Source organism: Diaporthe amygdali (assembly GCF_026229845.1).
Source record: "Diaporthe amygdali strain CAA958 chromosome Unknown NODE_54_length_279735_cov_64_132730, whole genome shotgun sequence".
Classification (NCBI taxonomy): Eukaryota; Fungi; Ascomycota; class Sordariomycetes; order Diaporthales; family Diaporthaceae; genus Diaporthe; species Diaporthe amygdali.
The window spans coordinates 3448-30087 of record NW_026517074.1 but is presented as its reverse complement, the minus strand read 5'-3'; the positions used below and the strand labels follow the sequence as shown (position 1 = coordinate 30087).

At 45.4% G+C, this 26640-nt stretch overlaps 9 protein-coding genes across 9 annotated transcripts; 4 read left to right on the top strand and 5 right to left on the bottom strand.

Moving 5' to 3' along the window:
- Window positions 1-1390: 1390 nt before the first annotated feature.
- J7T55_001273 (uncharacterized protein) lies at window positions 1391-2711 on the top strand (the record flags this gene model as incomplete). Its single annotated transcript, XM_053135328.1, has 2 exons — window positions 1391-2638; window positions 2703-2711. The coding sequence occupies 2 exons, from the start codon at window positions 1391-1393 to the stop codon at window positions 2709-2711; spliced, it is 1257 nt and encodes a 418-aa protein (XP_052986912.1).
- Window positions 2712-2965: 254 nt separating this feature from the next.
- Window positions 2966-4435, bottom strand: J7T55_001272 (uncharacterized protein; the record flags this gene model as incomplete). Its single annotated transcript, XM_053135327.1, has 1 exon — window positions 2966-4435. One exon carries the CDS (start codon window positions 4433-4435, stop codon window positions 2966-2968), a length of 1470 nt encoding a protein of 489 aa, XP_052986911.1.
- A 652-nt stretch (window positions 4436-5087) lies between these two features.
- J7T55_001271 (uncharacterized protein) lies at window positions 5088-6605 on the bottom strand (the record flags this gene model as incomplete). The annotated part of the gene is made up of 5 exons (XM_053135326.1): window positions 5088-5519; window positions 5574-5770; window positions 6025-6191; window positions 6252-6439; window positions 6492-6605. 5 exons carry the CDS (start codon window positions 6603-6605, stop codon window positions 5088-5090), a joined length of 1098 nt encoding a protein of 365 aa, XP_052986910.1.
- Window positions 6606-7073: 468 nt separating this feature from the next.
- Window positions 7074-9467, top strand: J7T55_001270 (uncharacterized protein; the record flags this gene model as incomplete). Its single annotated transcript, XM_053135325.1, has 6 exons — window positions 7074-7154; window positions 7234-7559; window positions 7632-7960; window positions 8028-8487; window positions 8551-9075; window positions 9203-9467. The coding sequence occupies 6 exons, from the start codon at window positions 7074-7076 to the stop codon at window positions 9465-9467; spliced, it is 1986 nt and encodes a 661-aa protein (XP_052986909.1).
- A 58-nt stretch (window positions 9468-9525) lies between these two features.
- J7T55_001269 (uncharacterized protein) lies at window positions 9526-9831 on the bottom strand (the record flags this gene model as incomplete). The annotated part of the gene is made up of 1 exon (XM_053135323.1): window positions 9526-9831. One exon carries the CDS (start codon window positions 9829-9831, stop codon window positions 9526-9528), a length of 306 nt encoding a protein of 101 aa, XP_052986908.1.
- Window positions 9832-10332: 501 nt separating this feature from the next.
- J7T55_001268 (uncharacterized protein) lies at window positions 10333-11850 on the bottom strand (the record flags this gene model as incomplete). Its single annotated transcript, XM_053135322.1, has 1 exon — window positions 10333-11850. The coding sequence occupies one exon, from the start codon at window positions 11848-11850 to the stop codon at window positions 10333-10335; it is 1518 nt and encodes a 505-aa protein (XP_052986907.1).
- A 1960-nt stretch (window positions 11851-13810) lies between these two features.
- Window positions 13811-14763, top strand: J7T55_001267 (uncharacterized protein; the record flags this gene model as incomplete). The annotated part of the gene is made up of 3 exons (XM_053135321.1): window positions 13811-14151; window positions 14238-14305; window positions 14387-14763. The coding sequence occupies 3 exons, from the start codon at window positions 13811-13813 to the stop codon at window positions 14761-14763; spliced, it is 786 nt and encodes a 261-aa protein (XP_052986906.1).
- A 962-nt stretch (window positions 14764-15725) lies between these two features.
- Window positions 15726-17685, bottom strand: J7T55_001266 (uncharacterized protein; the record flags this gene model as incomplete). The annotated part of the gene is made up of 4 exons (XM_053135320.1): window positions 15726-16434; window positions 16527-17031; window positions 17314-17464; window positions 17539-17685. The coding sequence occupies 4 exons, from the start codon at window positions 17683-17685 to the stop codon at window positions 15726-15728; spliced, it is 1512 nt and encodes a 503-aa protein (XP_052986905.1).
- Window positions 17686-19835: 2150 nt separating this feature from the next.
- J7T55_001265 (NAD(P)-binding protein) lies at window positions 19836-22723 on the top strand (the record flags this gene model as incomplete). Its single annotated transcript, XM_053135319.1, has 9 exons — window positions 19836-19918; window positions 20141-20459; window positions 20795-20825; window positions 21184-21253; window positions 21433-21487; window positions 21551-22041; window positions 22101-22150; window positions 22221-22370; window positions 22485-22723. The coding sequence occupies 9 exons, from the start codon at window positions 19836-19838 to the stop codon at window positions 22721-22723; spliced, it is 1488 nt and encodes a 495-aa protein (XP_052986904.1).
- Between the last annotated feature and the right edge of the window lie 3917 nt (window positions 22724-26640).

Genomic DNA, 26640 nt, shown 5'->3' with positions numbered 1-26640 from the left:
ATTCAAAAAAGATTCTACCACGTCTAATCTAGCCCATAGGTAGTACTTCATTCTTTCGCTTACTGTGTTGAAAACTGTCGATCCATAGTAAAAAAACAGGGTTCGGACATATGTGCAGGTGCTGAGCAGGGGTCGCAGGTGAGCTGTGCTATGAATTAATGAATAGTCACAGAAACGTTTTCATTGAAAACTCGGTCTTTCAGCTTGTTGGGGCATATTTGCATGCAATCAAAACATGCACTGAAGACATGCCATACATTCTTAATGCTGTTGACAGCCAACACGCGAAGGTCCGTGGGACATCGCAAAGCTGAAAAGCCTCAAATGACAGACAACTTGAGGAAACCATGTGCAAGTGTCCGAAGACAAGTGCTTCGTAGAGCTACTCGGTTAGCGAGTCGGTTACCGAAGGCATTTCTATTATCCCGTGGGATATCTATTTTGTATTAGGGAATTACACTTTAAAATGGATAGTCCATATAACAGACTAGAATTCCTCGAGTACGTAGCCTCCTAGAAGCTGAAAAAAGGGCATTACGAATTCTTATATTTCTGCAGCAACTGCATTCTGTTCGTCCGATGTTGTTTGGTCAAGACACACGTGAGTGTTGGACCACAGAATAGCGTTTCCCGGCAAGACGGAAACACGGGGTAAGCGACTCAGGAAGCTTTCCCCTTGCCAGCCTCAATTGTTTAGCTCATGAATTGGCCAGACTCGCGTGCCAAGTAATCGTTCCCGAAGGGGGTTTGGGTGCGTTTTGATAACATGTTATCTTGACCGATTTGAAACCTTCAAAGTGCCAGATTTCGTGTATGGCCTGATGCCTGACACCCGGGCACTGGCCATTAAGAATCCACATTTTCCAACTCGAATACCAGTTGGAAAAACATTGTTGTACGTAACTAAGCCCATCCTCAAATTCATTTTTTCTTTGTTCTTCCAAGAAGGCGCAAGCTATTTTTGTTCGGTGGCAAAAACGTTTGCAAGTCGGCCGAGAGCAAATCCGGACTTGACCCCGGCCTCCCGGAGCTTGAGGTGAGATCGGGCCTGCAGATCACCTGCGTACCCTGTTTTGAATACGAGTGAGCCCTACCTGTCCCCAGAAAAGATGTCATCCGGCATTCAACGTGGGCGAGATGTCACCACTGACGCGCAGATCAACGACAGCCCTACCTACGGGACCCAGATGAGCGTCAATTTTTAAATATCAACTTTTGAGCCCGGCGCTCAGTAGTCAAAGGGAGCGGACGACGGCAATGCCTTGACCACCAACGTTTCAGACATTCCCCTTCCTAGTCGGCCTTTGTGCCTTTTCCTTGCGCTCATCGTGCGTCTCATTCTTGTTGACCGAGTCTCATCGCTCGGGTCAATGTCCACTCGCTCCAAGGAATGGAAGTTAGGAACAGCGATGGCATGACAGTATGGGTACCCAACGAGGCCTTTGAGTTTCTCCAGAAGATATGGAAGCCGGAGTACCAGTGGGCGCCTGTCCCTGTGGACAAGTCACTTGCAAGAGCACCTGAGCAGATCGCCTTTATTCAGACCCAGACTCCTCATCCGGAATCGTCAAGGGAAACCCCATCTGAGCCACAGGAACCAAGCGTGCCTGCAGATGAGACAAAATCATCCACGAAGTCGTCAGTGCTGCAGGCATTCCGAGCCTTTGCCGGGAGGCGCAAAGCATCGACAACATCACCGGCAGCACAGAAGTCAGGGGCCCAAGAAGCCGCACAGTCAACCCCAACAAACCAACCAGCGCCGCAAATTACCAAGGAGACTGTTGACTCAAAGCCACCGGGCCCACCATCACTGCTGCAGACAGCCAAGGCACCTGCACTTGAGCCCAAAACGCCAACAGCACCGCCCGTTCCAGCAACGCCGAAGGTAGTACCCGGAACACCTCGCACGCCTAGGACCCCTCTTCCTCCTATAGAGACTTCCTTACTAGAGCGACGATCAAGAACCTTCCGCGAGAGCCCTGGATCCGCTGAACTTGAGACGGCCATAACCGCCATATCGAGCCCGGGAGATACCGAGTCGCTACAGACACCCTCAACAGCTACGGAGCTCGAAAGCCCACGGACGCCAAGGGACAGCCTCAAGCTGAGAAACAGTTACGTCGCGCTACCGTTGCCTTCGACGGAACAACGGTTGGAACCAAGCAAGCCTGCTCTCCAGCTGTCAAAACTCGAGTATCTTGGCAACGACATTTACCAGCCGCCGCAAGGCCCATGGCCGGCAGTAAGTGACTGGCGCGGCTACCAACAAGATAACCAGTGGCAAGGTTATCAATTCGATCAAGACTTGCATCCGGGTGGGTGGGAAGCCGTCGACAACCGGCGGGGGCTTCCCATGCCAGGCGACCTCCCCTCGCCGCCGGGCCGTTGGAAACTTGAGGACGGCAGGGGCAACTACAAGCCCAAAGCAGGCACACGTGCTGCGGCGTGGAAGACACTAGATGGGACCCGTCGGAACCTGGACACGAATGACAATTTTGTCACGAGGAAGCAGACCGATACCGCGTGGCATGGCAGTAAAAAGGGTTTTGCGCTTCGTATGGATATGCATCTTAATGTGGAGGTGCAGATGAAGGGGAGTGTCTCCGGGGACATTACCTTGTCTGCTGAGGCATTATACGTGAGTTATACTCCCCAAGTTTGTGGGCTCAAATGGCCGTACGCGACTGACACGATTCACCCAGGCGCTCTGATTCATTTGATGTATATGTTATACTAGTATTGCGCGGCTGGCGTTGATTTTTCCGAGGTGTTCTGATGGGCAAAGCGAGCATGGTCAAAAGGGAAAAGCGTTGCAGGAGGTTTTGCATTTCTAGAGAGCACTTACATTCATGATACCCCCTCGATAATGTACGAGTAGCGAATCAGTGTTGTATGAATATCAAGTTGTAGTAGAAACAATTCAATTCGAAATTGCTATTGGTATAATCTTATTGTCTTTGGACTTTCATGGTCGTGCCACGGAAACGTTGTCAAACAAAGCTTCCGTCGCGAATACCCTCACTCCATCCTGACCTTCAGTGTACGTCTCATCCGCGACAGAAATCTTCGGAGTATCCATGTCTCCTACAAAGACACTAATTGAGCTGCCCACTGCAGTCACACGGATATGGTACTGAACGTTCGCAGAGACCTCGACTTTGGCCGCACCAATTTCCGTCCAGCTACCATTGGCTTTGCCTAGGACAACTGTTCCGGCGGTGGATATCCCAGAGTAGTATCCTTCGTATGCATCCAAACCACTACCCGGTGAGGTCGTTCTGAACAGAATACCCGCGTTCCCATCGCCATCCACAATTGTGACGTCGGCGTCAAAAACCAAGTCGGTATAATTGGTGTTCAATAGAGCTTTTCCTCCACTCGATATCTCACCCTTGAGCTGGTCATCCACTACCGACCAGCTACCGTCATATGTTGTCCATCCGATGGTATTGCCGTCCTCAAAGTCATCCTTGACCAACATGACCACTTCTGCGATCGATCCGTCTTCATTGAAGTACATCCGGTCGTAGGCGACTTGCCTGTGATTTCCATTGTCATCGCCCAGCGGTCTTCGATGATATACAATGTACCAAATATCAGTGTCAGGAACATTGATCACTCCATTATGACCGCTGCCTGTAGCCACCGCCGGATCCTGCTGCAAAATCTTCGCTTTGCGCTCGAAGGGGCCTAATGGCGAGTCCGCCATCGCATACGACACAGCATAGTCCGGCCCTGTCCAACCGCCTTCGGACCACATCATGTAATACGTGCCATTACGCTTGAACATCTGTGCGCCCTCGACGTAGTTAGTGGGCGTTATTTCCTTGAACTGCGTGCCGTCCGGGAAAGTTCCGATTGAAATCATGTCCTCGTTCAGGAGGGCGACGTTAGCGTGCGAGTGACCGCCGTAGTATATGTACGCCTGGCCTTCGTCGTCAATGAACACGTCCTGGTCGATCGGCTGTGCGCCGTTGTGATATTCGCCGATCAGAGGTGAGCCAATGGCGTCAACATAGGGACCACTAGGCGAGTCGGACACTGCAACACCAATACCGCCTATGGTCGTGGTGTCACCCTCTTGTATGTCATTGGCACCGAAGTAAATGTAGTATTTCCCGTTGCGGCTGATGGGCGCTGGTGCCCACACAGCGCGAGTTGCCCAGGAGACATTCTCGGTGGTGAGGATATTGGGGTGTTTGGTCCAAGTGATCAGGTCTGGAGAAGAGAATGCGTCGAGGTATGTCTGCTCATCATAATCATATGAAGATGTTGGGTAGATCCAGTACAGGCCGTCGTAGATTTCCGTGTCTGGGTCTGCGTACCACCCATCGACAAACGGGTTGCCGGCCTCAGCTGTTGTGTAGTTAGGCACAACTGCTCGAAGCCCGGGAATTGACGCCGCCACAATGGCCAGTTGGACGTTCAGTCGCATCTTCGTACTATCCTCCGAGGGCTGTATTGCTCGTGGTCGCTCATGTGGCTATGTGAAGGAGGGAGTAATGGCTGAAGATATCTAGATCTTTAAGATGCAGCCTAATCCCAGTGGGCACCAGCGAAAAGTCAGCTTCTGAGAGGTGATCTCGGCAAATTAGCATCCTTCCGCTAATACACCCTTGATCATCCCCATTAAGTAGGATCCGTTTGGTGGTGACCGCGGGTGATCTGCATGCTGCGGGTCAAACTTAAAGTCAATGGGTAGAAAGGCGGGGCACGTAGGACCGCACGCTGGGCAAAATCAGCGCCGATCGTCAGCAGTAAAAGGGCCAGATGTTGTAGTCGAAGGCTCCATATACGGGCCAGCCCACGGTCCCTGCCAATGATGCACCAATTAATTCGGGTGCCTGGTGCCACTCAGGCATGCGGGGCCGCGCTGTCAGACTCTCAGGTGTAGCATCCAGATGTCATGGTTCTCCGCTGGCACACCTGCAGGACCTTACACAGTGAGCTGCTCGGACATGTTCGGCAGCGATCGCTGATCAGGTTCTTCATGGAAACACCGTGTGAATCTTCGTGGAACTGATGGACAAAATCGCATTGTCAATTGACGTGCTTTTGAAGGGCCTTGTGGATATGTCCAGCCTAATTTACGGCTTGGAAGTGCTGTTTGACTTCCACTCATTGTACTCCCGTTCGCTTTCTGCGATCACATCATGCCCAAGCAACTCATATTGAGCCGTGGGGTCTGCCCACCTCCATCGCGAGGGACGAATCCAGTCATGGGACTTGAGTTCCGCATCTCGCTCTTGCTGCTTCTCTCCATCATGTAGGTGAAACATATAACGGTTCGCCTCGGCGCCTTTGACATTAGTCGCTGTGCGGAGCTTTCGCAGCTTCTCGTATACCTGCAATAGCGAGCTCACCTGCCCATGTGCTGTTTCAGGGGACGTGTTGCAATCTTCGACCAGAGAGCCCAATAGATATCCAAGCACAGCCCCGTCCTCAATGGCCATTGCCGCTCCTTGGCCCTGATATGGTAGTGTAGGGTGACAAGCATCACCGAGAATCGTGACGTTGCCCTGGTCTTATTATTAGCACCCGAGCGACTTCACCTTTGCCTCTAGCCAGCTAACCTTGCGCCATGTTTCTAGTTCATGATGGAAAGAGAGCTTCCATTTCAGCACAGAGGGGATGAGGGAGATGATTTTTGTAAGACTGTTGTCCCAGCCTTTGAAAGTCTCTCGCATTTCGCCCACTTCACCTTCGACCTTGCTAGTACCTGGAGGAAGGTTGTCGGGCCTCAGGAGGACAAGGTTGAACTCGGAGCCTCCTCTAAGGGGATATAATACGCAATGTCTGTCCGGTCCCATCCATAGGGTGACAGAGTTTTGTGTACAAAGCTTGGTAACTTGAGGGTCTTTCAAGGCAAGCATGTTGGCTGTTTTCAACGTTGCTCGATACGCTAAATCCCCTGTCTCAAATGGCGGCGATGGCTGACCTAGTATCAGATCACGAGTAGTGGACCACAATCCTGTAATAGTCACCAACAGTCGTCAACAAGTCGGGAGGAAGAGTTGGGCATACCGTCAGCACCTACGACGACATTTCCGGAAATGATTTGGCCACCCTCGACCTCAACCGCTGTTTTGTCGAAATCGATATTGCTCACGGAAGAACCGAGACGTACTTGTGCACCGGAACTTGTGGCAGCTTCCAATAGAACTTGATGATAATCTGCTCGGTGGATAACCCTTTAGCAGACATTAGCTGGACCAAAGTCGAAGGCGCTTGGTGTAGTGTATCAAGCTCACATCCATGGCGCCCCATACTTCTGTTCGATGCTTTTACCAGCCCACGAGCGTAAGATGCGGGAGCCATCCTCGTATCTCACCAGATCAGTGTAATCTAAGACACAGCCATAGTCCTGGACCCTCTCAAGCAGACCGAACCACTTCAGCACACGAGAGGCATTTGGAGGCACTTGAATACCGGCGCCAACCTGATATGGTCAGTCCGAATTGCAGCCTTCATCATCGACTATGTGTGCATACCGGGACGATTTTCGGGGCTTTCTCCAGGACAATCACTTCCAGGCCGTAGCGGCGACATGCAATGGCGCAGGCGAGGCCTCCGAGGCCAGCACCGATGATGATCACCCTGAACATCTAGATGCGATGTCCTCATACGAGGCCAATTGGTATAGTGCACAGAAAAGGTGTCCCTACCTAGTGAGGAGAAGACGTTAGAACCATCGAGTGCCAGATGAGATTAGCTATACATGCATGATTGGCTTACAGCAAGGGCCAAGTCAAGGGCTGTATTGATATCTCGAACCAACCTGACAGACATATACGTGTATACAAGGACATAGCCGAAACCCAATTTCCTCGGGTTTCCCGTGCCCCAGATAAAGTTGCCGCGTGACAGAGCCGCAGCTGCGTCCCCGCACTGGGATTTGAGCTTTACATAGAGTTTCAATGTATCTTAGTCTTGACGTAGCTTTGGTGAAACATCAGAAGCACCCATCGGGTTGTTCCCTTGCCCCGCCCCGAATGTCGTACAACATGCTATGACCCCCGGATCTCCGAGGCCGTTTACGTTCCCCGGAAGCTCTTCGTCCACATCAAGCTGCCATGGATGCCTCACAATCCCATGCTCACGGGACGGCTCCAAAACGAGTGGTCAAAGCCTGCCAACACTGTCGCCGAAAGCGAGTAAGCCCCCCCCCCCCCCAGGCCCCAACAATCCACTACTCCGTCCAAGGCCATCTAACGTCGGCCACGTCCTGCACAGCTCAAGTGCACCACGTCCCAGTATCCATGCCCCAACTGCCAACTGTACGGCGCCGAATGCGTCTACCCGATAGGCCCATCCGCGCCACGGCGGAGGCGTACCGGTCATGCCGGCCGACAACGGTTCAGTCCGGCTCCGGCTCCGCCCCCGGATGCTCAGACACCAAGCTCCGTCTTGCACAGCGTCGAATCGGGGTTCTCAGTTGACCATGAGAACACGATAAGTCCACTGGACAGTGTTCTTCCTCGGGATATCTCGACCTCCAATGACTTGATGGACTTCTGGAACGAGACTCTGGATTTGTCGTGCGCCGTGGTGTTTGAGGGGTTGCAATCCTCCCCAGATTCAAGAAACAAAGATCGTACGTCGCAAGCCTCATTCTTACTAAGGGGAAATAGAGAGGCTGGTGGAAAGATTTCCGGGGTAGAATCTCTGGCTGGAACCGATAGTCGCGGAGAGTCCACCGACAGGATTCTGCCGGGGCTGTTCATCAGAAAAGACTCCGTAAACAGTAACTTTATTGGCCTCAACTCGACCGGAGCAACCCTCGCATTCTGTATCAGAGAGTCGCTCAAGAGCAGTCCTGGACTCCTAGGATCTGCCAGTCTGGACTTTCTGATTGAGGGCGGAGTTCTAGTTGATGAAGCCGGAATCCCCAGTGACCCGAATCTTGGTTTATGCGTACAAGATCTTCCAGAGAAATCTATTGCTGTGGCTGCAATTGAATGTAGGTTTTGCCCTGGTCCGTGCCAGAAGTAATCTTCACTCCCTGACAAAAAGATCACGAAACGCAGTCTTCTTCGAAAGAGTGCATCCAATCTATCCCGTTATCGACGAGCCATCGTTCAGATCCACTTGGTCACAAATGTACGAGGCGGAATCTACGAACCACGACTGCATTCTATTCTCACTTTTCTGTCTTGTCGTGGCTATTGGCGACGCAAATCGCAAATCGCCAAATGATGTTGCCCGCCAGCCAGAACAAATATCACACAGTCTCTATGAAAAAAGCTGGACCATGCTGCACGACTGCCTTGCTGTGCCTAACCTCGGCACTGTGCAGATTCTGCTTCTACATTGCATTTTTCATCTGCAATGCGGTAAGCCAGGCTTTGCTTGGGTGCTCTGTGGGCTCGCTACCCGTGTGGCGCAAGCTGTTGGACTACACCGCAGGAGTCCGGAGGATCTTGACCTGAGTGAGAGAGATGTATGGCTGAGGTCCAAACTTTGGTGGGTTGCTTATCGTTTGGACGGGTCAGTAATTCTGAAATCTTCCCGGCCCACCTACTCCCTAAGCAATGCTGACGACCACAGCAGATTCTTGTCCATGACCCAGGGCAGGCCAGCCTCAGTGACCCCGTTAAGTTCTGATATGGAATTGACGCCGGTGCCCTTGCGTGAGCGACAGCCGCCTACGATGGCCATAAGTTCATCAGCATCGGACGTCTACACCTGGAGCTCTAAGCTTTCTCAAATACAGCATCGGTTCTGCAACGTCACCAACCAGACAAGCACCACATCTTCATTGCTGAACGAACTTGGGAACATCGACACAGCCCTTCTATCATGGTGCCGCGATGTACCGATGGACTGCCGACCGGGAGAGGAGATTCTGACACCGGGGCATACAGGACACCTCGTTGCATCTCTGCATTTGGACTATTTTAACATGGTTCGCGCCGTTCACTGGGCGGCTTTAACTTGTGCTCAAGCGAAGAAAGACGTCCTTACGTCACATCCCAATCCTCGCATCCGAGGGAGTGAGGCTATTTGTCTGTCAGCAGCACGCTCTTTGGTAAAGACATTCAATGAGTATATCCCGATACCTCCTAAACTTGCAGAGTATGGTCACTAATCAGATCTAGTGCCGCCTATTGCACTGAAAAAAGCAGGTTTATTATTCTCTGGTAGGCTGCGTACAAAACCCACGAACATCAATTGGATGTCGCTGAAATATTGTTTGGGATAGTCCACAAACCGATTACCTCATGTCAGCGATGTCGGTCCTTTACTGCAATATTTTCAAATTTCCTCATCGCATGTCCGCCAGGGCTGATGTGGAACACATTCGCGCGGGAAAGATTCATTTCGAACGACACGCGCGCTCTTCCGATATCTCTCCATCTCTCGATAAGTTGATCCAAGCCATGCTCGCATCTGCTGAGGACTTGACTTCGGAACGACCTGCACCCGACACCTCGTTGAACACAATAACAGTAGCAGAACCTTCATAGCTTTTTTTCTCTCTTGTACTACACACCTTGGACGGACATCGGTACTATTCTGATCATCTCATCCAAAAGCTTCTTTACGCTTGCGCGAAAACCCCTGCAGCTTAGTCTTGATGCCTAAAGTTTCTGCTACTTGATGGATCTGGCTGATATCAAATGGTGCCACCTGATCTGGAACGATTGATCCTTCAAATGCGTTGCCGGCACCCGCAGCCAGTGACTCTAGACCATGTCCACTTGCGAATGACCAGAAGCGGACATACCTGTCAACGAAATCGAGAGACACCTCCTTACCCGCGGGGATGAAAACAGTCTCTCCGGAACGTACAAGATCACCAGTGGCTTGACGGTAAATCCGGGACCACATACCGATATGGGCAGTGATGGTTTGACCGGGCCCTCGCGTCTCATTTGTTAGCGGACCATGAGGCTCACAACTTTTGTCATGTCAAATAGCTTCAGGCCCGAAATTTCCGAAGAGCACAGACTGATATTGGCCAAGGCGTTGCCATGGGTATTGTGGGGTACAATGCGTCCGGTGCGACAAACCAGAGGATTACCCAATCACCCTGGAGTACTTCCCGGTGTTGTGACTATATCTCGTTCCGAAGCATGAAATGTCAAGCAGCACCTGTCTACCAGTCTGCCCAACTCGGCTTGGTCGGCCTTGTGAGCTAGACACGGGTCTAAGATAGTGCGGACGATACTTGACGTGATCGAACCAAAGGCAGCAGGTGAGGCTGGCTAGCTTTTTGATGCTCAAATTCTGAATATGATTAGGGAAGAGATATCCAAAATATTAACTTTGCCAAGATCTTTCAATCAATCACATCCCATTGACGGATGTTGCCTATCGGAAACAACAGCGTTAATGGTGGCCTCGTATTTCCAGGCCTCTGAAAAGCTCCTCCATAATTTGATCCAACAATTCTACCACAAAGGACTTCTCATAGAAGCTCTGATTGAAAGAGGCACCCAGTCGTAACTCATCTCGCCAGCTCCAGACATGGAATTGTACACATCTGTTAAGCATCTCCGTGCCAATCCACACATCAGCTACCTCAACTTTGGGGGCCAAGGGATCTGACAGGGATTGATAATCTCTTTTTAAGTAAGTCTCGAATTTTCCAAGCCCGCTCAAATCAGGCGTTTGTATCAGTGGATGGCCATCGGGGACTGGAGTGTTGAAAAGTACAGTCGTCCTCTGCAGATATGGCTCAGCCAGCTCCATCAAGCTGACTTGCTTCCCATCGGGACCCTTCCAAAAAGCGGTCAAATCCCTGTTGTAAACAGCGGTCATCTCGCGGGCGATCTCTTCAAAAGCCTTTGCCTCGCCATCTTCGCCCGGGACCACTCCTCCCACGCAAATGGGCAGCCCCGAGAAGTAGAGCCCAATCATGAGCTGGTCTTCGCTAGCGGCACCTGCTGATACTATAGACTGACGGAGGTCCACGGGGAAGAATGCAGCATATGATTCAGCGAGGGAGTGTTGAGGAAATCTCGCAGTGACGCGCACTATGGCGGCATGAACCGTGCCCGTAAAGCTGAGATTTTTGGCTCGACGGGCTTCCGTGATCTCCCCCGTCTCCGAGACGCTGAGTCGGGTTTCAACGCGTTGACTGGCGCCTGGAGGCACTGTGGCGGAGTTGGTCCGAGTAGGTAGGCCAATGCTCGGCACACCACGGAGAAACTCGCCGACTAGGGCGTCCGCGCCGGCTTCAAGGCGGAGAGTGTGTGCGCTGCTCTGATCTTGCAATGTAGTTGCTTCCGCACTCTGTTTATCAATCCAAATACGAGCCAAGTTCTCGATGCTGTGTGGCAGCGGCTGGTTGGTGGGCAAATTTGTCGTGGACACACCAAGCGAGACATTGCCTGGCTCTATCCGCAAGACCTCCGCCAGCTTGGCCAGAAAGACGTGGCCAAGTTTGGCCATCCCAATACCATCTAGGCGCCAGTGCGAGGAGCGGATGACGACCTGAGACGACTGAGGTAGCCAGTGACAGGTTGCTGTTGGCTTTGGTCGAAGACAACAAAACAGACTATCTGCATTCTTTTCATTGTCATGAACGAAAAAGGTGTCCTCGCTCCAGAGCGCAGCCTCACAAACAGGGAGAGTCAGAATCTCTCGCTTAAGGACATCACACTCCTCTTCGACCCCCACTTCTTGAGCAGGGCAGATTATGGAGCCAATAGCTGGATAATGGCGGCGAACTTCTTGCCAAGCCCTTTGAAGATAGGGCGAAAGGTTGATGGTATCCGACACTCGCAAGCTCAGAGCAAGATGGACAGCCCAGTGTTCCCGTTCAAGGGTCACTCCAAGGTCAGCAAGTTTCTTGAAAAAGACTTCCAAATTCCCCAGTGGTCGAGAGTGGGTAAAAGGCTGCATGACGAAGTTTTACGAAGAATTGTCGCAATTGACGTGGAGATGGTGGAGCTAACACAAAGGACAAGTGAAGGCTCCAAGCTGATGGCTATGAGTGCCTGAACGATTTCGCAGTCACGTCTGTTTTTGAACGGGTCCGTATTTAATATTTTGATCGAGGCCTGGTTTTACCAATCATCATACACTTGCTCAGCATACCCTTGAAGGTCGTTGCAGGGCAGAGCTGTGCTACACAGAAGCCCATCCTCAGGGAGGCTCTTTGCATACAAAGCCTTGCTGGTATTATACCGCTGTGTTCTTTGTTGCATGATACAAAGCTAACGAAATTGTGGCTGCAGTCGAATAAATACAATTGCACTTTGAATGTGCACCTCTGAAAGCTCCCTATGCTCACACCCCTTCTCCAATGCAGATAGAATCTGACTTGCCAAGTCTCGCATTCTAGCTTCGACTGATCCCGTGCGAAACGATACTCGCATATTCTGTGCGACTAATGCCGTGGTCAAAGGTAGCTGGCTCGGATGCGGCAAGGATACCGGATGACAACGTTATGTTGCATCGCGACACCAATAACTTCCATTTTGGGGCTCAATATTCACGTAGCGATACAGCCTGCTTTACCCACATCACAAGATTGCCATCGGTCTGGTTCTCGATTCGAGGGGCGCTCAATAAGGTGTTACACCATAACGCCACTGCTGTGGACAAGTAAGCAGGCTGCCAGGCTGCCATGCAATATGACAGCTTGAGAATACATGCAGGGTGAAAACACATCTGGTCCATTGCACACTGTGCCACCCTCCCCCCCCTTTTTTTTCTTACCACCCCCCAAAGCCAAGCCCTGCAGTACTTTAACAGATGACTTCGAAACGGAGAGGTCGGCTGAAGGAGTTTGCCAGAGTTCTTCGTAACCTCCGGGATCCTACCAAGGCAGTGTTGGAGGATTCAAATACCTTGTGCTAGAACTGACTGGACGATAGTATAGTCTCCAGTCTCAGTGAACACAACGAAAAACCAGGAGATTTTGCTGTTCAATACTTCAAGCTCAATGTTGTACACAGTATGTACCCGGTGCTGACCGGGTACTACAATAATGGTCCGCTCCCCGAATCAACTGAGAGTGGCACTACAGATGTACATGCGTGCTTCAAGAATATCACAAATTACAATACTTGAATAATCAGCCCCCTCAAAAGATCTCGGCGCTGATCTTTCTGGTAATACTATGTATGGCAATTATTGCCGGAGGATTTTCTCCATCGCTCAATCCATAGCACTACGGTCTGACGAAAGTCTACGGGAGGCGCACTGTCCAAACGCCTTTGTTGACGGGCAATCATCCTCAAGTTTTTGGGGGCTGGAGAGGTCTCCAAGCAAATTGATATCCTCCTTTGAGTGATCAAGCGACGGCGTATCAATAGCTGGTTGGTGACACTCACGAGCCCAGCACGTCAAAGAGTACAGAGCAGAGGCAGCAGCAGCACATGGCACGATGTCGAAAATACCCACCCCGCAACAAATAGCCTACATGAAGGCACACTCCGATGATACACTTGTCCCCAACATTATAGCATGTTGTTCGGTCTGCGGCATCGCGTCTATCATTTTCATTCTGATGCGTTTCTGGTCGCGAAAGCTCGTCCACGGCCGGGTAAAAGTCCAAATGAGCGACTGGTTACTGATCATAGCTTGGGTATTTTCTCCGCGTCCACGTTCTCACTTTGGAACTTACCTTTTTCTCCAGATATTTTACGCGGTATTCGATGTTTGCTTTGCCATGACAACCAAATACGGGGGCGGACGTCACATTATATATATCACAAATGCTCGCATGATGCAAATTGTAAGAATTCCCTCGAAGCCATCGCATTATGTATCACGTTCCTTCATGGCAGCTCCGAGCCCGTTGATTAATGCGTTACCACAGCTTAACATTGTAGACGAGAACACTTACTGTTCCGCTATGGCATTTATCAAGCTCAGCATCCTGAAGATGTACGGCGAGATCTTTGTATCTCGACGCTTTCGCACTTTCCTTTGGATTGTTGCGACATTCATGCTTCTCTGGACTATCACTTGTTCTATCACGACAATCTTCCAGTGCACACCGATTGAATATAATTGGGACACAACGATAACGAGTGGTCATTGTATCAATTACGGTGCTTTTGTGTTGGCTGCTGGTGCTCTCAACATAGTTACCGATTTCACGCTTCTCCTGATGCCGATACCTTTGATTTGGCGGCTGCACACATCCAAGCAGAAAAAATGGCAGATAATTTTAACTTTTGCTATGGGCAGTAGGTATGTCACACTTACTAATGCTCATTCAAGGTAGTCGAAGTCTGAGACCGTCCTGATCATTGCTAATGGAAGCGAATGTATCACAGTGCCTGTATTGTGAGCATTGTCAGGTTGGCTTACTCAGAGAAAGTTGGCACCACTGCCGATGGTAGTTGTAGGTTGCACAAGTCTCCTATGTTTTCCACTCATAAAAGGATAAAATTTGTGCAGAGGGCTGATATGAATTTTACTTCAGGGGACAATATTCCGGCCGGGCTAGCATCTGCTGCTGAACTCATGGTTGGCTTTTTAGCAGCTTCGATGCCAACATATCGTCCTCTTTACCGTCGTCTGCGGCACGGTGATTTTGAGGGCAGCAACGGTGCAAGCAACTCTGGTTACGAGTATCGGTTCGAGCATCCGAGAAATACAGTGAAAATCACCGGTGGGAATGGGGGTGCGCCGCTTTCAGGCACGGGGATCAACGTCACCAACCAGTTCGAGATGAACATCCATCCGAATCACCGTGATAAGTGGGTGCGGGCTCCTGATGAGACGGACGATGATCACAATCCCCTGACGCCTAAGCATGGCCAGGCCAATACTTCATACGGAATATCAGAAGGCATGTAAAGAGGTTGATACTTTAGATGTCATAAACTTTCACTGCTAGAAAGTTCACAGCTGGACAGTAGTTAGTCGGCATCACATGGTTGCAATTGGGAAGTCGATGAGGCAAATCAAATCCCGAGTCGGCAATGCAGATCCGCTTATTCTGCCTCATTGATCTGATCCTCGAATCACTGTTTATCAACATGTATGTCAGGCGAACGCGCGTATTCTTCACCCCTCAAGTAATAGATAGGTATTGTTGCAGGGGGTAGGCTACGTTAAGGTGCTTAAGTAATCATGGAGTAGCCCTGATCGGAATGGTTTTGAGAGGAAAGAGGCATTGCTTCCAAGAACCACAGTCTTTAAGGCATACAATCAATCAAATTGATTTAAGTTCTCAAGCCTGTTGCAAACGGCCTCGATATTTATCCTCTTATCGAAACACAGATACCTTTCTTCTCCTTACCTTGCCTCTGTTTCCATCGCCTTGTGACTCTTGAACCAACGCGTTTCCCCGTCCCCCCGTCCTCCAGAAGGCTGGCAGAGTGAGGCCCTCCACAAAGGTACTTCTATTCATGCGGTTGCCCCGCTCCCGTACTTTAACTTGATCACTCTTTGTTAATGATTCATCCAATTGTTTCATTGTGGGTATCTGTGCTGCTCGAGGATGAGATTTGGTCTACTCCGCTCGCGCAGCTTGCCCTCGATATTGAGTACCTATCTGATGAAATGAATTGAATGATCGATAGTGACATCAATTGATTCGATCTCATTATGCTGGTATGAGGCATAATGCTGCAGAAATCAGACATTTCGATGGCCTACACTTCGAAAAGCCTCATCAGGCCTCTCAGCTATAGAAGATCGGGTGAGGCGGTCTGGTTACTGTCCTGGGAGTGGCTGCTCACACTTATTTGAAGATGCTAGATATTTATGATCTTCATTAGCCTACTCATGTGTACTCCTTTAGAGCGCATTCAGCTTTAAATATCCTTCCTTTGCCGGAACTGAAGCATTGGTCCCCGCTGCTCGCTGACAAACCGACAGAACAGCTGAAACTCATCTTTCCTCCCCCGGCCCTCAAGACCAGTACCTGTACCTTCTCCGATAGGATTGCTGGCGTCCATCCTTACATCGAACTTCCAAAGCAAGCGGGCTATAATATACGAAACCTCCTGATAAGCCATGTATTTTCCGATACAGGCACTTCGCCCAGCTCCAAAGGGAGTGAAGCCCAGGGCCTGACCGACACCAGCTCTCAAATTTCCACCTTCTCCGCCGCCTCTCTTCTCAGCAGCAAGGCTTGTACTATCCAACCACCGCTCTGGGTTATAGACAAGGGGATCTGGGAAGATCTCTTCATTGCGGTGCATGCTATAGTGTGGGATTCCGAGGTCTGTGCCTCCCACGAAGAATTCGCCATCCACGACCATGCCACCAGGACCGACTCGACGTGGCAGGATGCTTGGCACCGGCGGACTGAGACGCATCGACTCGTCGATGCAGGCAAACAAATACGTAATCCTTTGGAGTTGCGCGCTGGCAAATTCAATTGGACATTTGTCAGGCTCCGTCGTTGAAAATGGGAACTTCTCCCGTAACTCGCTTGTGAGTCTCTCCAGGGCATGGGAATTGTGGACCAAGTAAAAGAGGGTTCCGGTGGTAGCAGTGATCATTCCGTCCGTGCCGCCACTATTTGAATCTATTTCAGCAGACATCTCTATAAAGACACCGTCCTTCTCTATTTAATAAGGAGAAAGGGGCAGTAGCAGGAAATGACTTACATGATGAAGAGACTGGCCTCCGATACGAGCTCGTCATCTGTAAACCCCCTGCGGGTTTTAGGATCTTTGGACTCCAGTAGAGCCTGCCAGACATCCGAGCGTACGACACCTTCCGCCCTTTCTTCAAGTCGCTTGTGTGCAAATGAGCGGCTGAGTGCCATTAAACTGCCAATTCCAACTATGAGTTCATTGAAGATTAGCCGGTGTAGATTGCAGAAGAATAGGGACTGCATGTGTCCGACTAGATGAATTCCAGCTACGCCGTTGGGAAGATCATGGACGTAGTGCCGATTCTTCTCATCCCGCTGAGTGTTGAAGTGTTGACTGAAAGTCACGTCACCCATGACATCGGCGATGCAGAACGCAACAAGCTCCCCCATGTTCTGACCAAGACTCCACTCCGAGTCTGGGTCTTCAAGTACATTTCCGTGTCTGGGGACTGTCTCATCAATCTTTTGGATCAAGTAGTCGACATGAGGTACTACGCGGTTCTCCAGACCCTTCACTGCTGTTGTTGTCAAAGCAGAAGCATTCACCCGTCGTCTGAATGCATGGGCTCTATGATCAACCGTGGTAAGTGACATCTCTGCACCAAAGAATCTTTTGAAAGAGCTATACGCATTTGACTTGAAGGTGTTGGCTTGAACATCATGCAAGTCCCGTGACGCAGTAGGGGAGTTTATCGAAAGTCGACTCGGTCCAAAGCGGACATATTTACCTTTTTACGAATAAGTATTTCATGTGTTTTGAAGATTCTGACGAAGCCGAAATTTCGCTATCAGCTTACCATATTTCTTATGTTGCTTGTGGAGTTCCAAATGGCGGCTGCCCTCCGCGATCCAGTATACTGTATACCAGTCTGTCAAGGCTGCCATAATTGGCCCTGGATACTTTGCAAGCGGGTGCAGAGTCACCCGGTACGATAAGACGAGCAATATCTGCGCGTGTATATCTCTCAGTTCTCTTGCTGGACACCAAGGTAGAACAGGGGCGAAAGGCCAGGGTGACTCACACATTCTACAAATAAAGATACGGCAAGAAGAATGAATTGGGGCACGCTTCGTTTTTGATGCAGATGCGAAGCTTGTGCTACGATAGAGGTGGTAATCAGAGTGGCTGTCGATAAGAGCGCGGCCGCAGAAGCAGTGTGAGGAAGCATCTTGGATCGTGATCTCGACTGAGAGGCCTTAACCAGCTTAATCGCGGTCAGTGGTCTCGTCTTAGGGGCATGTTACTCGATCAGAAATCAGAATGTCGATGTAGAAAGAGCAGCGCCACCGGCAGACGCAGAAGCAAAAGGTAATAAACTTTGGATTTTCCGCGTAGATACCAAGATTAGGTGTTCATCCCCCTTTCAGTTTCTAGGGCTGCTGCCTGTGGTCACGCAGTCCTTCGTCTACATTTGAGTACATTTGATTTAAGAATTCTTTAGGGCAGAAAGGGCAACCTACAATATTACCTCTTATGGTTCCAATTCTCTTACGTGGCGCCAGTTGGTGTAAGATCGACGTGTTCTCGAATGTACTGCAATGTAGCCTCGTTTATCAAAAGCACAGCTTCGAGCTGCTGGGTAATCAGCCGGTCTACTAGGCACACACCATGATATTTATTGTGTCAGCAGTGGCTCGGACTAGACCTGCATGAGTTCTACGGCACTTATGTGACTCTGCAGAACTGCAGTAACAGTGTTGGTGTTCCCAGATTATATTGCCCCTCCACAACATAAAGACCTCTCACCGACTACTTGGCGCCAATGATGAAAATTGATAGCTTATTGTGACACTTTCCTGCCCCAGTTGAGATCCGTCTCGTGATGCACTGGCGGAGCCTTGAATGCCCAAAGGAGTCAAAAGATGCTGCTTGCTTTGGTGCACGCGCGTCGATCCTTTTGTCGCCCTCGCCCCCACGAGCGGCCTCCTTCTTTGCTTCAGAGTGTAACATAGTCAACTTCCGAGCTTTCGGACACGGCGCTTTCACAGCTGACTTTGTGGCATGGACAAGGTCCTCCAGATGACATGTGTGTCCGTGGAACTTGAAAGGTGACTTGTACGGATTGATGCAAGAGCCTGCCTCGTGACAGGTAAGAACGATGAGGCCGCGTTGGCGGCAGTAGCACCTGATTACCATGGTCGTGCTAGTAAACTCAGTGTTGTGCCTGGTCTTGCTCGGGGTGACAATTGAAAAGGCAGAGCAGAAGGCGGAGCACCAAGCAGTCATTCCGAATCCACGCTGACCGCGAGCACATCAGCGTTTCCGGCTTTCTTACTTAATTAACAAACATGCTTCAAGCCATTGAATCCCCGATGTGTGCTGTTGCTGCATTGAAATCCTGTGCTCAGGAAGAAATTATACCATTGGCGCTTGAATGACGTCCCTACTGCAGAAGCACATATATTGTACAATGTCTGTCAATAGGGTGAACGATGAGCAGGTGAAGTCTTCCAGCGCGTGGCGAGTGTGATTGATTCTGTGGTTCTGACTTGTTGCATCTCTTAGGTCCTTTTTCAACCCAAACGCACAGTTGTCTATCATGTAAAGACGTTATTTCTATTCACCAAGTCAGACTTCAAAACTGTCATCTTTCCTCAAACTGTGTTTACACTTGCATTCGCCAGCTCGCAAGCCGCACGAACTACAATCCCGTTTCAACAGCTAGCTTTGCGACTGCCATTCGTGCTGCTCTGGATATGGCTTCATCTACTTGTTGAAAATATTTCCAATCAGCGCTTACCGGGCTCTGTCGTGGAGGACGGCATCAACAAGCCTTGGCGACCCATTCCGTCTGGTCGTCTGACGCCAAGCGAGGCGGAAAGTCTTCTGCGTGTATGTGTGTTGTTGGCAATGACTACGAGTATATTCCTTCAAGCATTTGAGGCTAGTACAACTCTCATGGCATTCATCTGGCTTTACAATGACCTCGGTGGTGATGGAGTAGGTCCCCTACAACTTAACGCTATCAATGCTGCTGGGCTTGGCTGTTTTGGCTGGGGAGGTGTCTCAGTCCTTTCTGGTCAGGGCAGCGGAAATGGGCATTTGGGCGGGTGTTTCAAACCGGTGCTCCGTCCGTGCTTGGGAATGTGGTTGTCACTGGTGTCTATTGTTATTACTACGACAGTCCATGCGCAGGACTTCCCGGATGTTGGAGGCGACCGCGCTAGAAGCCGTGGAACTATGCCATTGCTTTATGGGGAGACGTGTTCGCGATGGGCTCTTGCAGTCTCGGTCGTTGCTTGGTCCTTCGTATGCCCAGCCATTTGGCATGTGTCTTCCCACTGGTTGTGGTTGGCTTCAGTCACCCTCGGCTTCGTTATGTCTTCGTTGACAATACTTAGAAGGGGTGCCAGATCAGACATGATTGTATGGAAGCTATGGTGTCTATGGATCTCAGTGTTGTATTTGTTACCGCTATTCGGGGAAGTCGAGATTTGATGCGACGGACAATGGGACCAAGAACCCGTTTCAGTGGGACGTTCAATATGCTGCATGAGTAAACTTGTTAGACGCTAGTTGGGTTGCAGCATTCTGAGTTACCCTGTGACATTCTAGTCATCTGTGATGATCTCTGGCACCTAGCAGTGAAGGGCGGGACGGTGACTACCAGAACACATTTCCAGTGCCGGCGTCTTGCGAAAAGAGCTGTTCTATTTCATATGCAAAATATCGACAGATATCAATTATTCTGGAGGATACGGGAATACAATTGCTTTCGATTTCGCCACTCGGGAACCAGTTTCCTTTCCCAGCTCCTTGTCGTCATCTCTTATCAAGTACTTTGCATGGAAGCCTCTGGATGTCTGTTCGAATGCGAAGAGGAGCGATAACCGAAATCACTCGTCGATCTTCATCCGGCCCTCATTATCCTCATATACAAACGACTTTTGCCCAGATCTTGGAAATTGTACTTTCACAGCATACGCACACCGCACAGGACATGTACGTGCAAAACAAGTAGTGTGGTTCGACCCGACTACAAAAGAGCGACCACATCCACATTGGCCGAAGCAAACCTCGAGTACGGCGATCCTCACCCCACATCGCTCACAATCAGTCAGACTTGTCTAGCAGGGAGGCTCGCACGAGACGCAAATTTTCTAAGCGAGGGCTCGGATTGAAGAAAAGGCACTGGACCAAGTATATTCATGGTACCTGCTGTTGTGTTTGTGATCCCCCGCCCCCAGAGCGGAGGACCATAAGAACATGAGGATGCCTGCGGCACTAGATTTAATCACGAAAATCCGGACATTCTCAACGAAAAGGCTCTGTTCTAGTGGTGGAAAGTGTTGGTGGCGGAAATTGTTGGTTGGTGGTGCAATATGTTGATTGGTGTCGGAAAGTGTCGTCGGCTGTGAGATTCTCACCGCATTGTCAATCCCCGATTACCTTCACTGCCTCCAGCCATCAGCCCCAGAGGCTTAGTTCGGTTCGCCTCGAAGTGGTATCATCCTATCAATACGACCACTCAGTTTCTTTCTGTGCGCCATAGTTGAAACCGAAGTCGTTCTCGCCTGCACGTTGTGAGGTTGCCCACCACGATCATTCATTACCGGTAGTGCTTATCCCTTCGGCCCTGAATGGGCTTCATCCCGCCAACGTTACCACTTGCTAGCTGCGACCCCACCTAGATGTGCGCTAATGCAACAAGACTGCTGAGCCGCAGGTGTTCACTGTTCCGAGTGTGGATTACTGTGTACCTTTGTCTGCATGTTGTCGAAGAACGTACTCCGTAGGTACTGATAATCAACACAGTGGGTGGATGCAACGCGAGGGGTTGCTGCAGCACGGTCTAAAAATAGAATGACAAACAAAATTTATTATCACCCGTTGTTTGTTGACTGCACGAGATGTGGGCAACAGCCTCTGTACTACTTGCTCATCAGTTGGCAAATCGCTGCTGCATCCCGCACAGATACCAAGCATCCCAGGCCTCGCGGATACTTGAGGGCAAGTCTCTGGCCCCTCCCGTTTGCAAATACCGGCATCGAAACCGCTCCTTGTGCTTCAGGCCCTCACGACCTTGTCTTTAGCAAACACGCATTCGTACCATGACACCGCAGACCTGGCTCATCACTGGCTGCTCCAGCGGCTTCGGCGCCGAGTTTGTCCACCAGCTCCGAGCCCTCGGAGACAATGTCATCGCCACCGGACGTCACGCCGAGACAAAGCTCGAGCATCTGAAGGATACTGGAGCAAGCATTATCGACCTAGACGTGACAGCTCCTGAAGATGTCATCGCGGCTAAGGTTGAGGAGGCTTGGGGTCTTTACCCGGGCGGCATTGATGTTGTTGTCAACAACGCCGGCTATATTCTGAGTGCAGCGTTCGAGGAGCTCACGCATGTTGAAACCAACTCCCTACTTCGATCATTTACTTACCTTGTTAATAGGCAAAAGGACCTTGAAGATGTGTTCAAGACCAATTTCCACGGCCCACTGAATATCACGCGCGCTCTTCTACCAAAGCTGCGAGCCAAGGGGACGGGAACCTTACTTTTCATGGGCTCTCAGGCGGGATGGCAGTACGTCCTAGTGTAACCTCCGCCACAGAGCATGATGTGATATTCTGACAGACGTCTAGTACTGACCCTAGCGCGACCGGATATTGTGCTACTAAGTTTGCCCTCGAAGGTTTGATATTCCCTTTCCCGCTGCTTCTATCAAATAACGTGGCAACTCAAGCTAATACTTTTCTCTATAGGGGCTGTGGAGTGCCTTGCAAAGGAGCTTGCTATCTTTTCGCCTGGCATAAAAGTGCTGCTTGTCGAACCTGGCTATTTTCGAACTCGTGCCTTCAATAACATCAATCATGTGGCGCCGCGCGTGGATATTTATTCCCAGTTCAATGCCGGTGCGTACTTTGTTTTCTGTCTTTCCACTTGTCTCGCAGGTCTTTCTTGATGTCAAAGCAGACTCTCTGGGTTATCTTCCTCTTGGCCCTGCTGTTGGTTGACGGTAATTACAGGCGTTCAGGCATTTGAACAAAGCGTTATAGGAAATGAGCCAGGCGACTCTACAAAAGCCGTTGCTCGAATGATTGAGCTGACCAAGGGTACCGGGATGGCCGCTGGAAAAACGATTCCGCTTAGAATGCCGCTCGGAACCGATGGGTGGTCCAGGATCAAGGGCAAATGCGAGGAAACGCTCAAGATATGCGAGGAATGGGAGGACGTGGCTAAGAGTACTGATGTGCAACAGAGCTGAGTGTTCCAGTATAACAACGCAGCATTTTACGTCAGTTTCGGGTAATCAGCCAGCGTGGAAGCGCCCAATTCTATTAATACTATATACTCTAGAATAGCGGAAACGCAACACGTCCCGGATAATTTCAAGGTTGGGATACCGTGTCCTTTGCCATGATTAGGTCTTTGTCAGGCGCTGGAAGAAAGCGCCCAGCTCCGTCCGCACCGTTGGTGATGAATCGTAATTGTCTGCCGCAATGTCTTTCCGATGAGGGTCTCATGTGCAGACCTTTTAATTTAGACCCGCCCGGAGCAAACGGGCAACCTTGGATCGCTTAGAGAGCTGGATAGCCCATGATCTGGTTAAAACCATCGTAGATAGGTTTTCGAGCACACTCTCGCCCAGTTCATCTTGTTCAGGGTCGCCCAAAACCCATATGATGGTAGTCAGTCCGCCTCATTCCCGCGCACGACAGTGAGAAGAATCTGTGACAGTGCTAGGTGTGTGATTGCTGCGTTCACACTGCTGCACAGCATCCACTCTCCCCTTGAACAGAACACCACATCATAATGGTTCTCTGTCTTTGCGACTGTGGATTTGGTAGCGATGGCGGTACATAGGTAGATAGATTAGCCCGCCAGCTGGTTGCCAGCTAGCAATAGCCTAGCAGCTGCGTAGCCTAAATAAACCTTTTATACAGCCCGCCTACATATAGTTAAAAACATTATAAATAACAACTAACTATATTATTAAACTTAATTACTAGCAATTTCTATATATATATATAATAAAGCTTTATTAATACTAATTAATAATTACTTTAAGCAATCTCTAATAGTAAAACAAAAAAAAATAAATTATTATTACTATTATATAATATTACTTAACTTTTTATAAATTACTTATTACTATATAGTTTAATAATATTTATATTATAATTAAACCTTTTTTAACTATTTATAATATATACTTTTAAAAATAAGTAAAAATTTAATTACTAAATATTTTAAATTATTATTATTAAATTCCTTTTTTAAAAACTTTTAATAAAAACTTTTTAACTTTATTATACTAAATATAATTTTAAAAAGAAAAATTACTACCTAACTAATATACTTTATTATATATATATTTAAAAAATTATAAAAATATATTTTTTTATTTTTAAAAACAACTTTTATATATAAAACTACTTTTTAAACTTTTTATATAAACCTTTATATATACCTTTAAATAAAAACAATACTTTTAAATAACTTTATTATAAATTACTATTATAAATAATATTATTTATATATAAATTTACTATTAAATATACTTATAATTAGCTAAATAATAAAAAAAATAATTTATTAATAATATATTATAAAATTTACTTTTTACTTTTTACTATTATTATATTAAACAATATTATTTATTTTTACTTATATTTTATTATTTAATACTCTATTACCTTTATTTTTATTTTTAATTTTTTTCTTTTTCTTTTTAACCTTAAATAAGCTTTATAATATAAGTATTAGTATATTACTAATAATAATTACTTAAATAAAAATTTCTTTTTAAAAAACTATTAATACTATTAAAATTATAAATTTTCTTATTTTCCTTTATTATACTTATTTTTTTTAATTTTATTATAACTATTTATTTTTTTTTATAATTATTTTTTATATTTACTTTTATATTTAAAAAAGTAATTTTAATATAAAACTATATAATAATAAATTTTAAATAATTACTATTTATAAATAAATAATTTAAATATAATTAATTAAAAATTATAATAATATTAAAATAAAATCTTTTACTATTTATTAATAATTTTTATTTATAATAGCTTTAAATAATAATACTAATAAATATTTAAATAATACTTAATAAAAGTTTTAAAATTATTTTATTTAACTTTAAATAGCTTTTTAAATATTTATTACTAGCTAAATTAAAATTAACCCTTTATTTTAAAATAAAAGTTTTTTTAATAATAATATTATAAATATATAAATTAATATATATATTATAAATATAATAAATAATTTATATATTAAAAACTAAATTAACTATTTTTTTTATATTATTTTTAAAAAAACTTTAAAAAATAAAATACTATATAATTTAATAAACTTTATAAAAATTAAAAATAAAAGCTTAAATCTTTATTATAAAAGTATAATATTTACTTTAAACTCTTTAATAATAAAATAATAAATTAAATAAAAAAGCTTTTAACTTTTAAAAAGCTATTTAATTAAAATAAAAATAAGCTAATTATAATTAATATTTATAAAAAGTTTAAATTTTATTTACTATAACTATATTTATATATTTTAACTATATATAAAACTAGTATTAAATTAATAAATAAGCTATTTTTATAAAATTATATATTTAATAAGCTAAAACTTATTAATTTAAAATAAATAATTAAAATAATTAAGTATAATTAATTTTAATAATAATAATTAAATAATTAATAATAGTAATAATAATAATAATAATAATAATTAAATAGTAATTATTCTCTACTAGCTTTAAATACTTTAATACTTTAAACCTTATAATAGCTAATAAAAACTTTATACTATTAATAAACTATTTTTTATTTAATAGTAAACTTTAAAATTATAACTACTATTTATATTTAATATAATTCCTATAAAATACTACCCTTTTAACTAATTTTAAATAAGTGCTTTAACTTTAAATTAATTATAAAATTTATTAAAAGCTAAAATACTATAAAAAAATAAAATAATAAGCTTTATAATTTACTTAATAATAAATTAAATTTTTTTTTTAATTTTTATAAATATAATAAAATTATATTTATATAATTTTATACTTTAATTTTATAAATCCTTACTAGCTATACTAAAATATATTATACTTATTATATTAATAATAATAATATTTTTTTATAACTTATATAAAGCTTAAAACTTATTTTAAAATAAATACTAATTACTAATAATATTTTAATAATTAAATTAATATTACTTTTTAAAACTTATATAATAATAAAAATAATATTAAAAAAAACTTTTATAAAATTTTTTAAATAATACTTAATAAGCTATAATTTTACTAATAAGCTTTTAATTTTATATATATAAGTAATAAAATTTTTTATATAACTGTTTTTAAAATTTATAAAAGCATATTTAAGTTTAAATATATAATATATATATTTATTACCCTTTATAAAAAGCTATTTTAAAACCTTTACTTATTTTTAAAGCTTAACTTTAAATATAGCTTAATATAGCACTTTTTTTAAAATAATAATATTAATAAAAAAAATAAAAATTTTTATTTTAACTATTACTATATAAATAATAACTTATAAAGCTATAAGTTAAGCTTTGAAAGTAAATTTAACTATTTTAGCTAAAAAAGCTATTAAAATAATAGCCACTTTTATAACTTTAATTTATATTAAAATATATAAAAGAAAAAATACTTTATTTATAATAAAAAAGGCTATTAATTTATAAAGTACTTATTTAATAAGCATTATAAAGTATATAATTAATATATTACTTATTATAAATATAATAATTAATTAATTTTAAACTCTAATTATATAGTCTTTTTAGCTAAATATAAAGGCAATAAGCTTAATTATAAGCTATTATTAAATTTCTTTAATAATAATAATAAAGCTAATTATAATAATAATAATAATTATACTATTATTTACTATTTAATAAATATAGCTTTTCTTTATATATTATTATTTAAGCTAAAAGCTATTATTAATAATAATACTTTTATTTTTATAAATTAATTTATACTTAAAAAATAATACTTTTACTTTAAATTTTAAAGTATTATTTTTAATATTAGTACTATTAAATATTTTATAATAAGCTATAAATAATACCTTATTTTTTATTAAAAAAACCCTATAATATAAATAAATAAAGCTAAAGCTA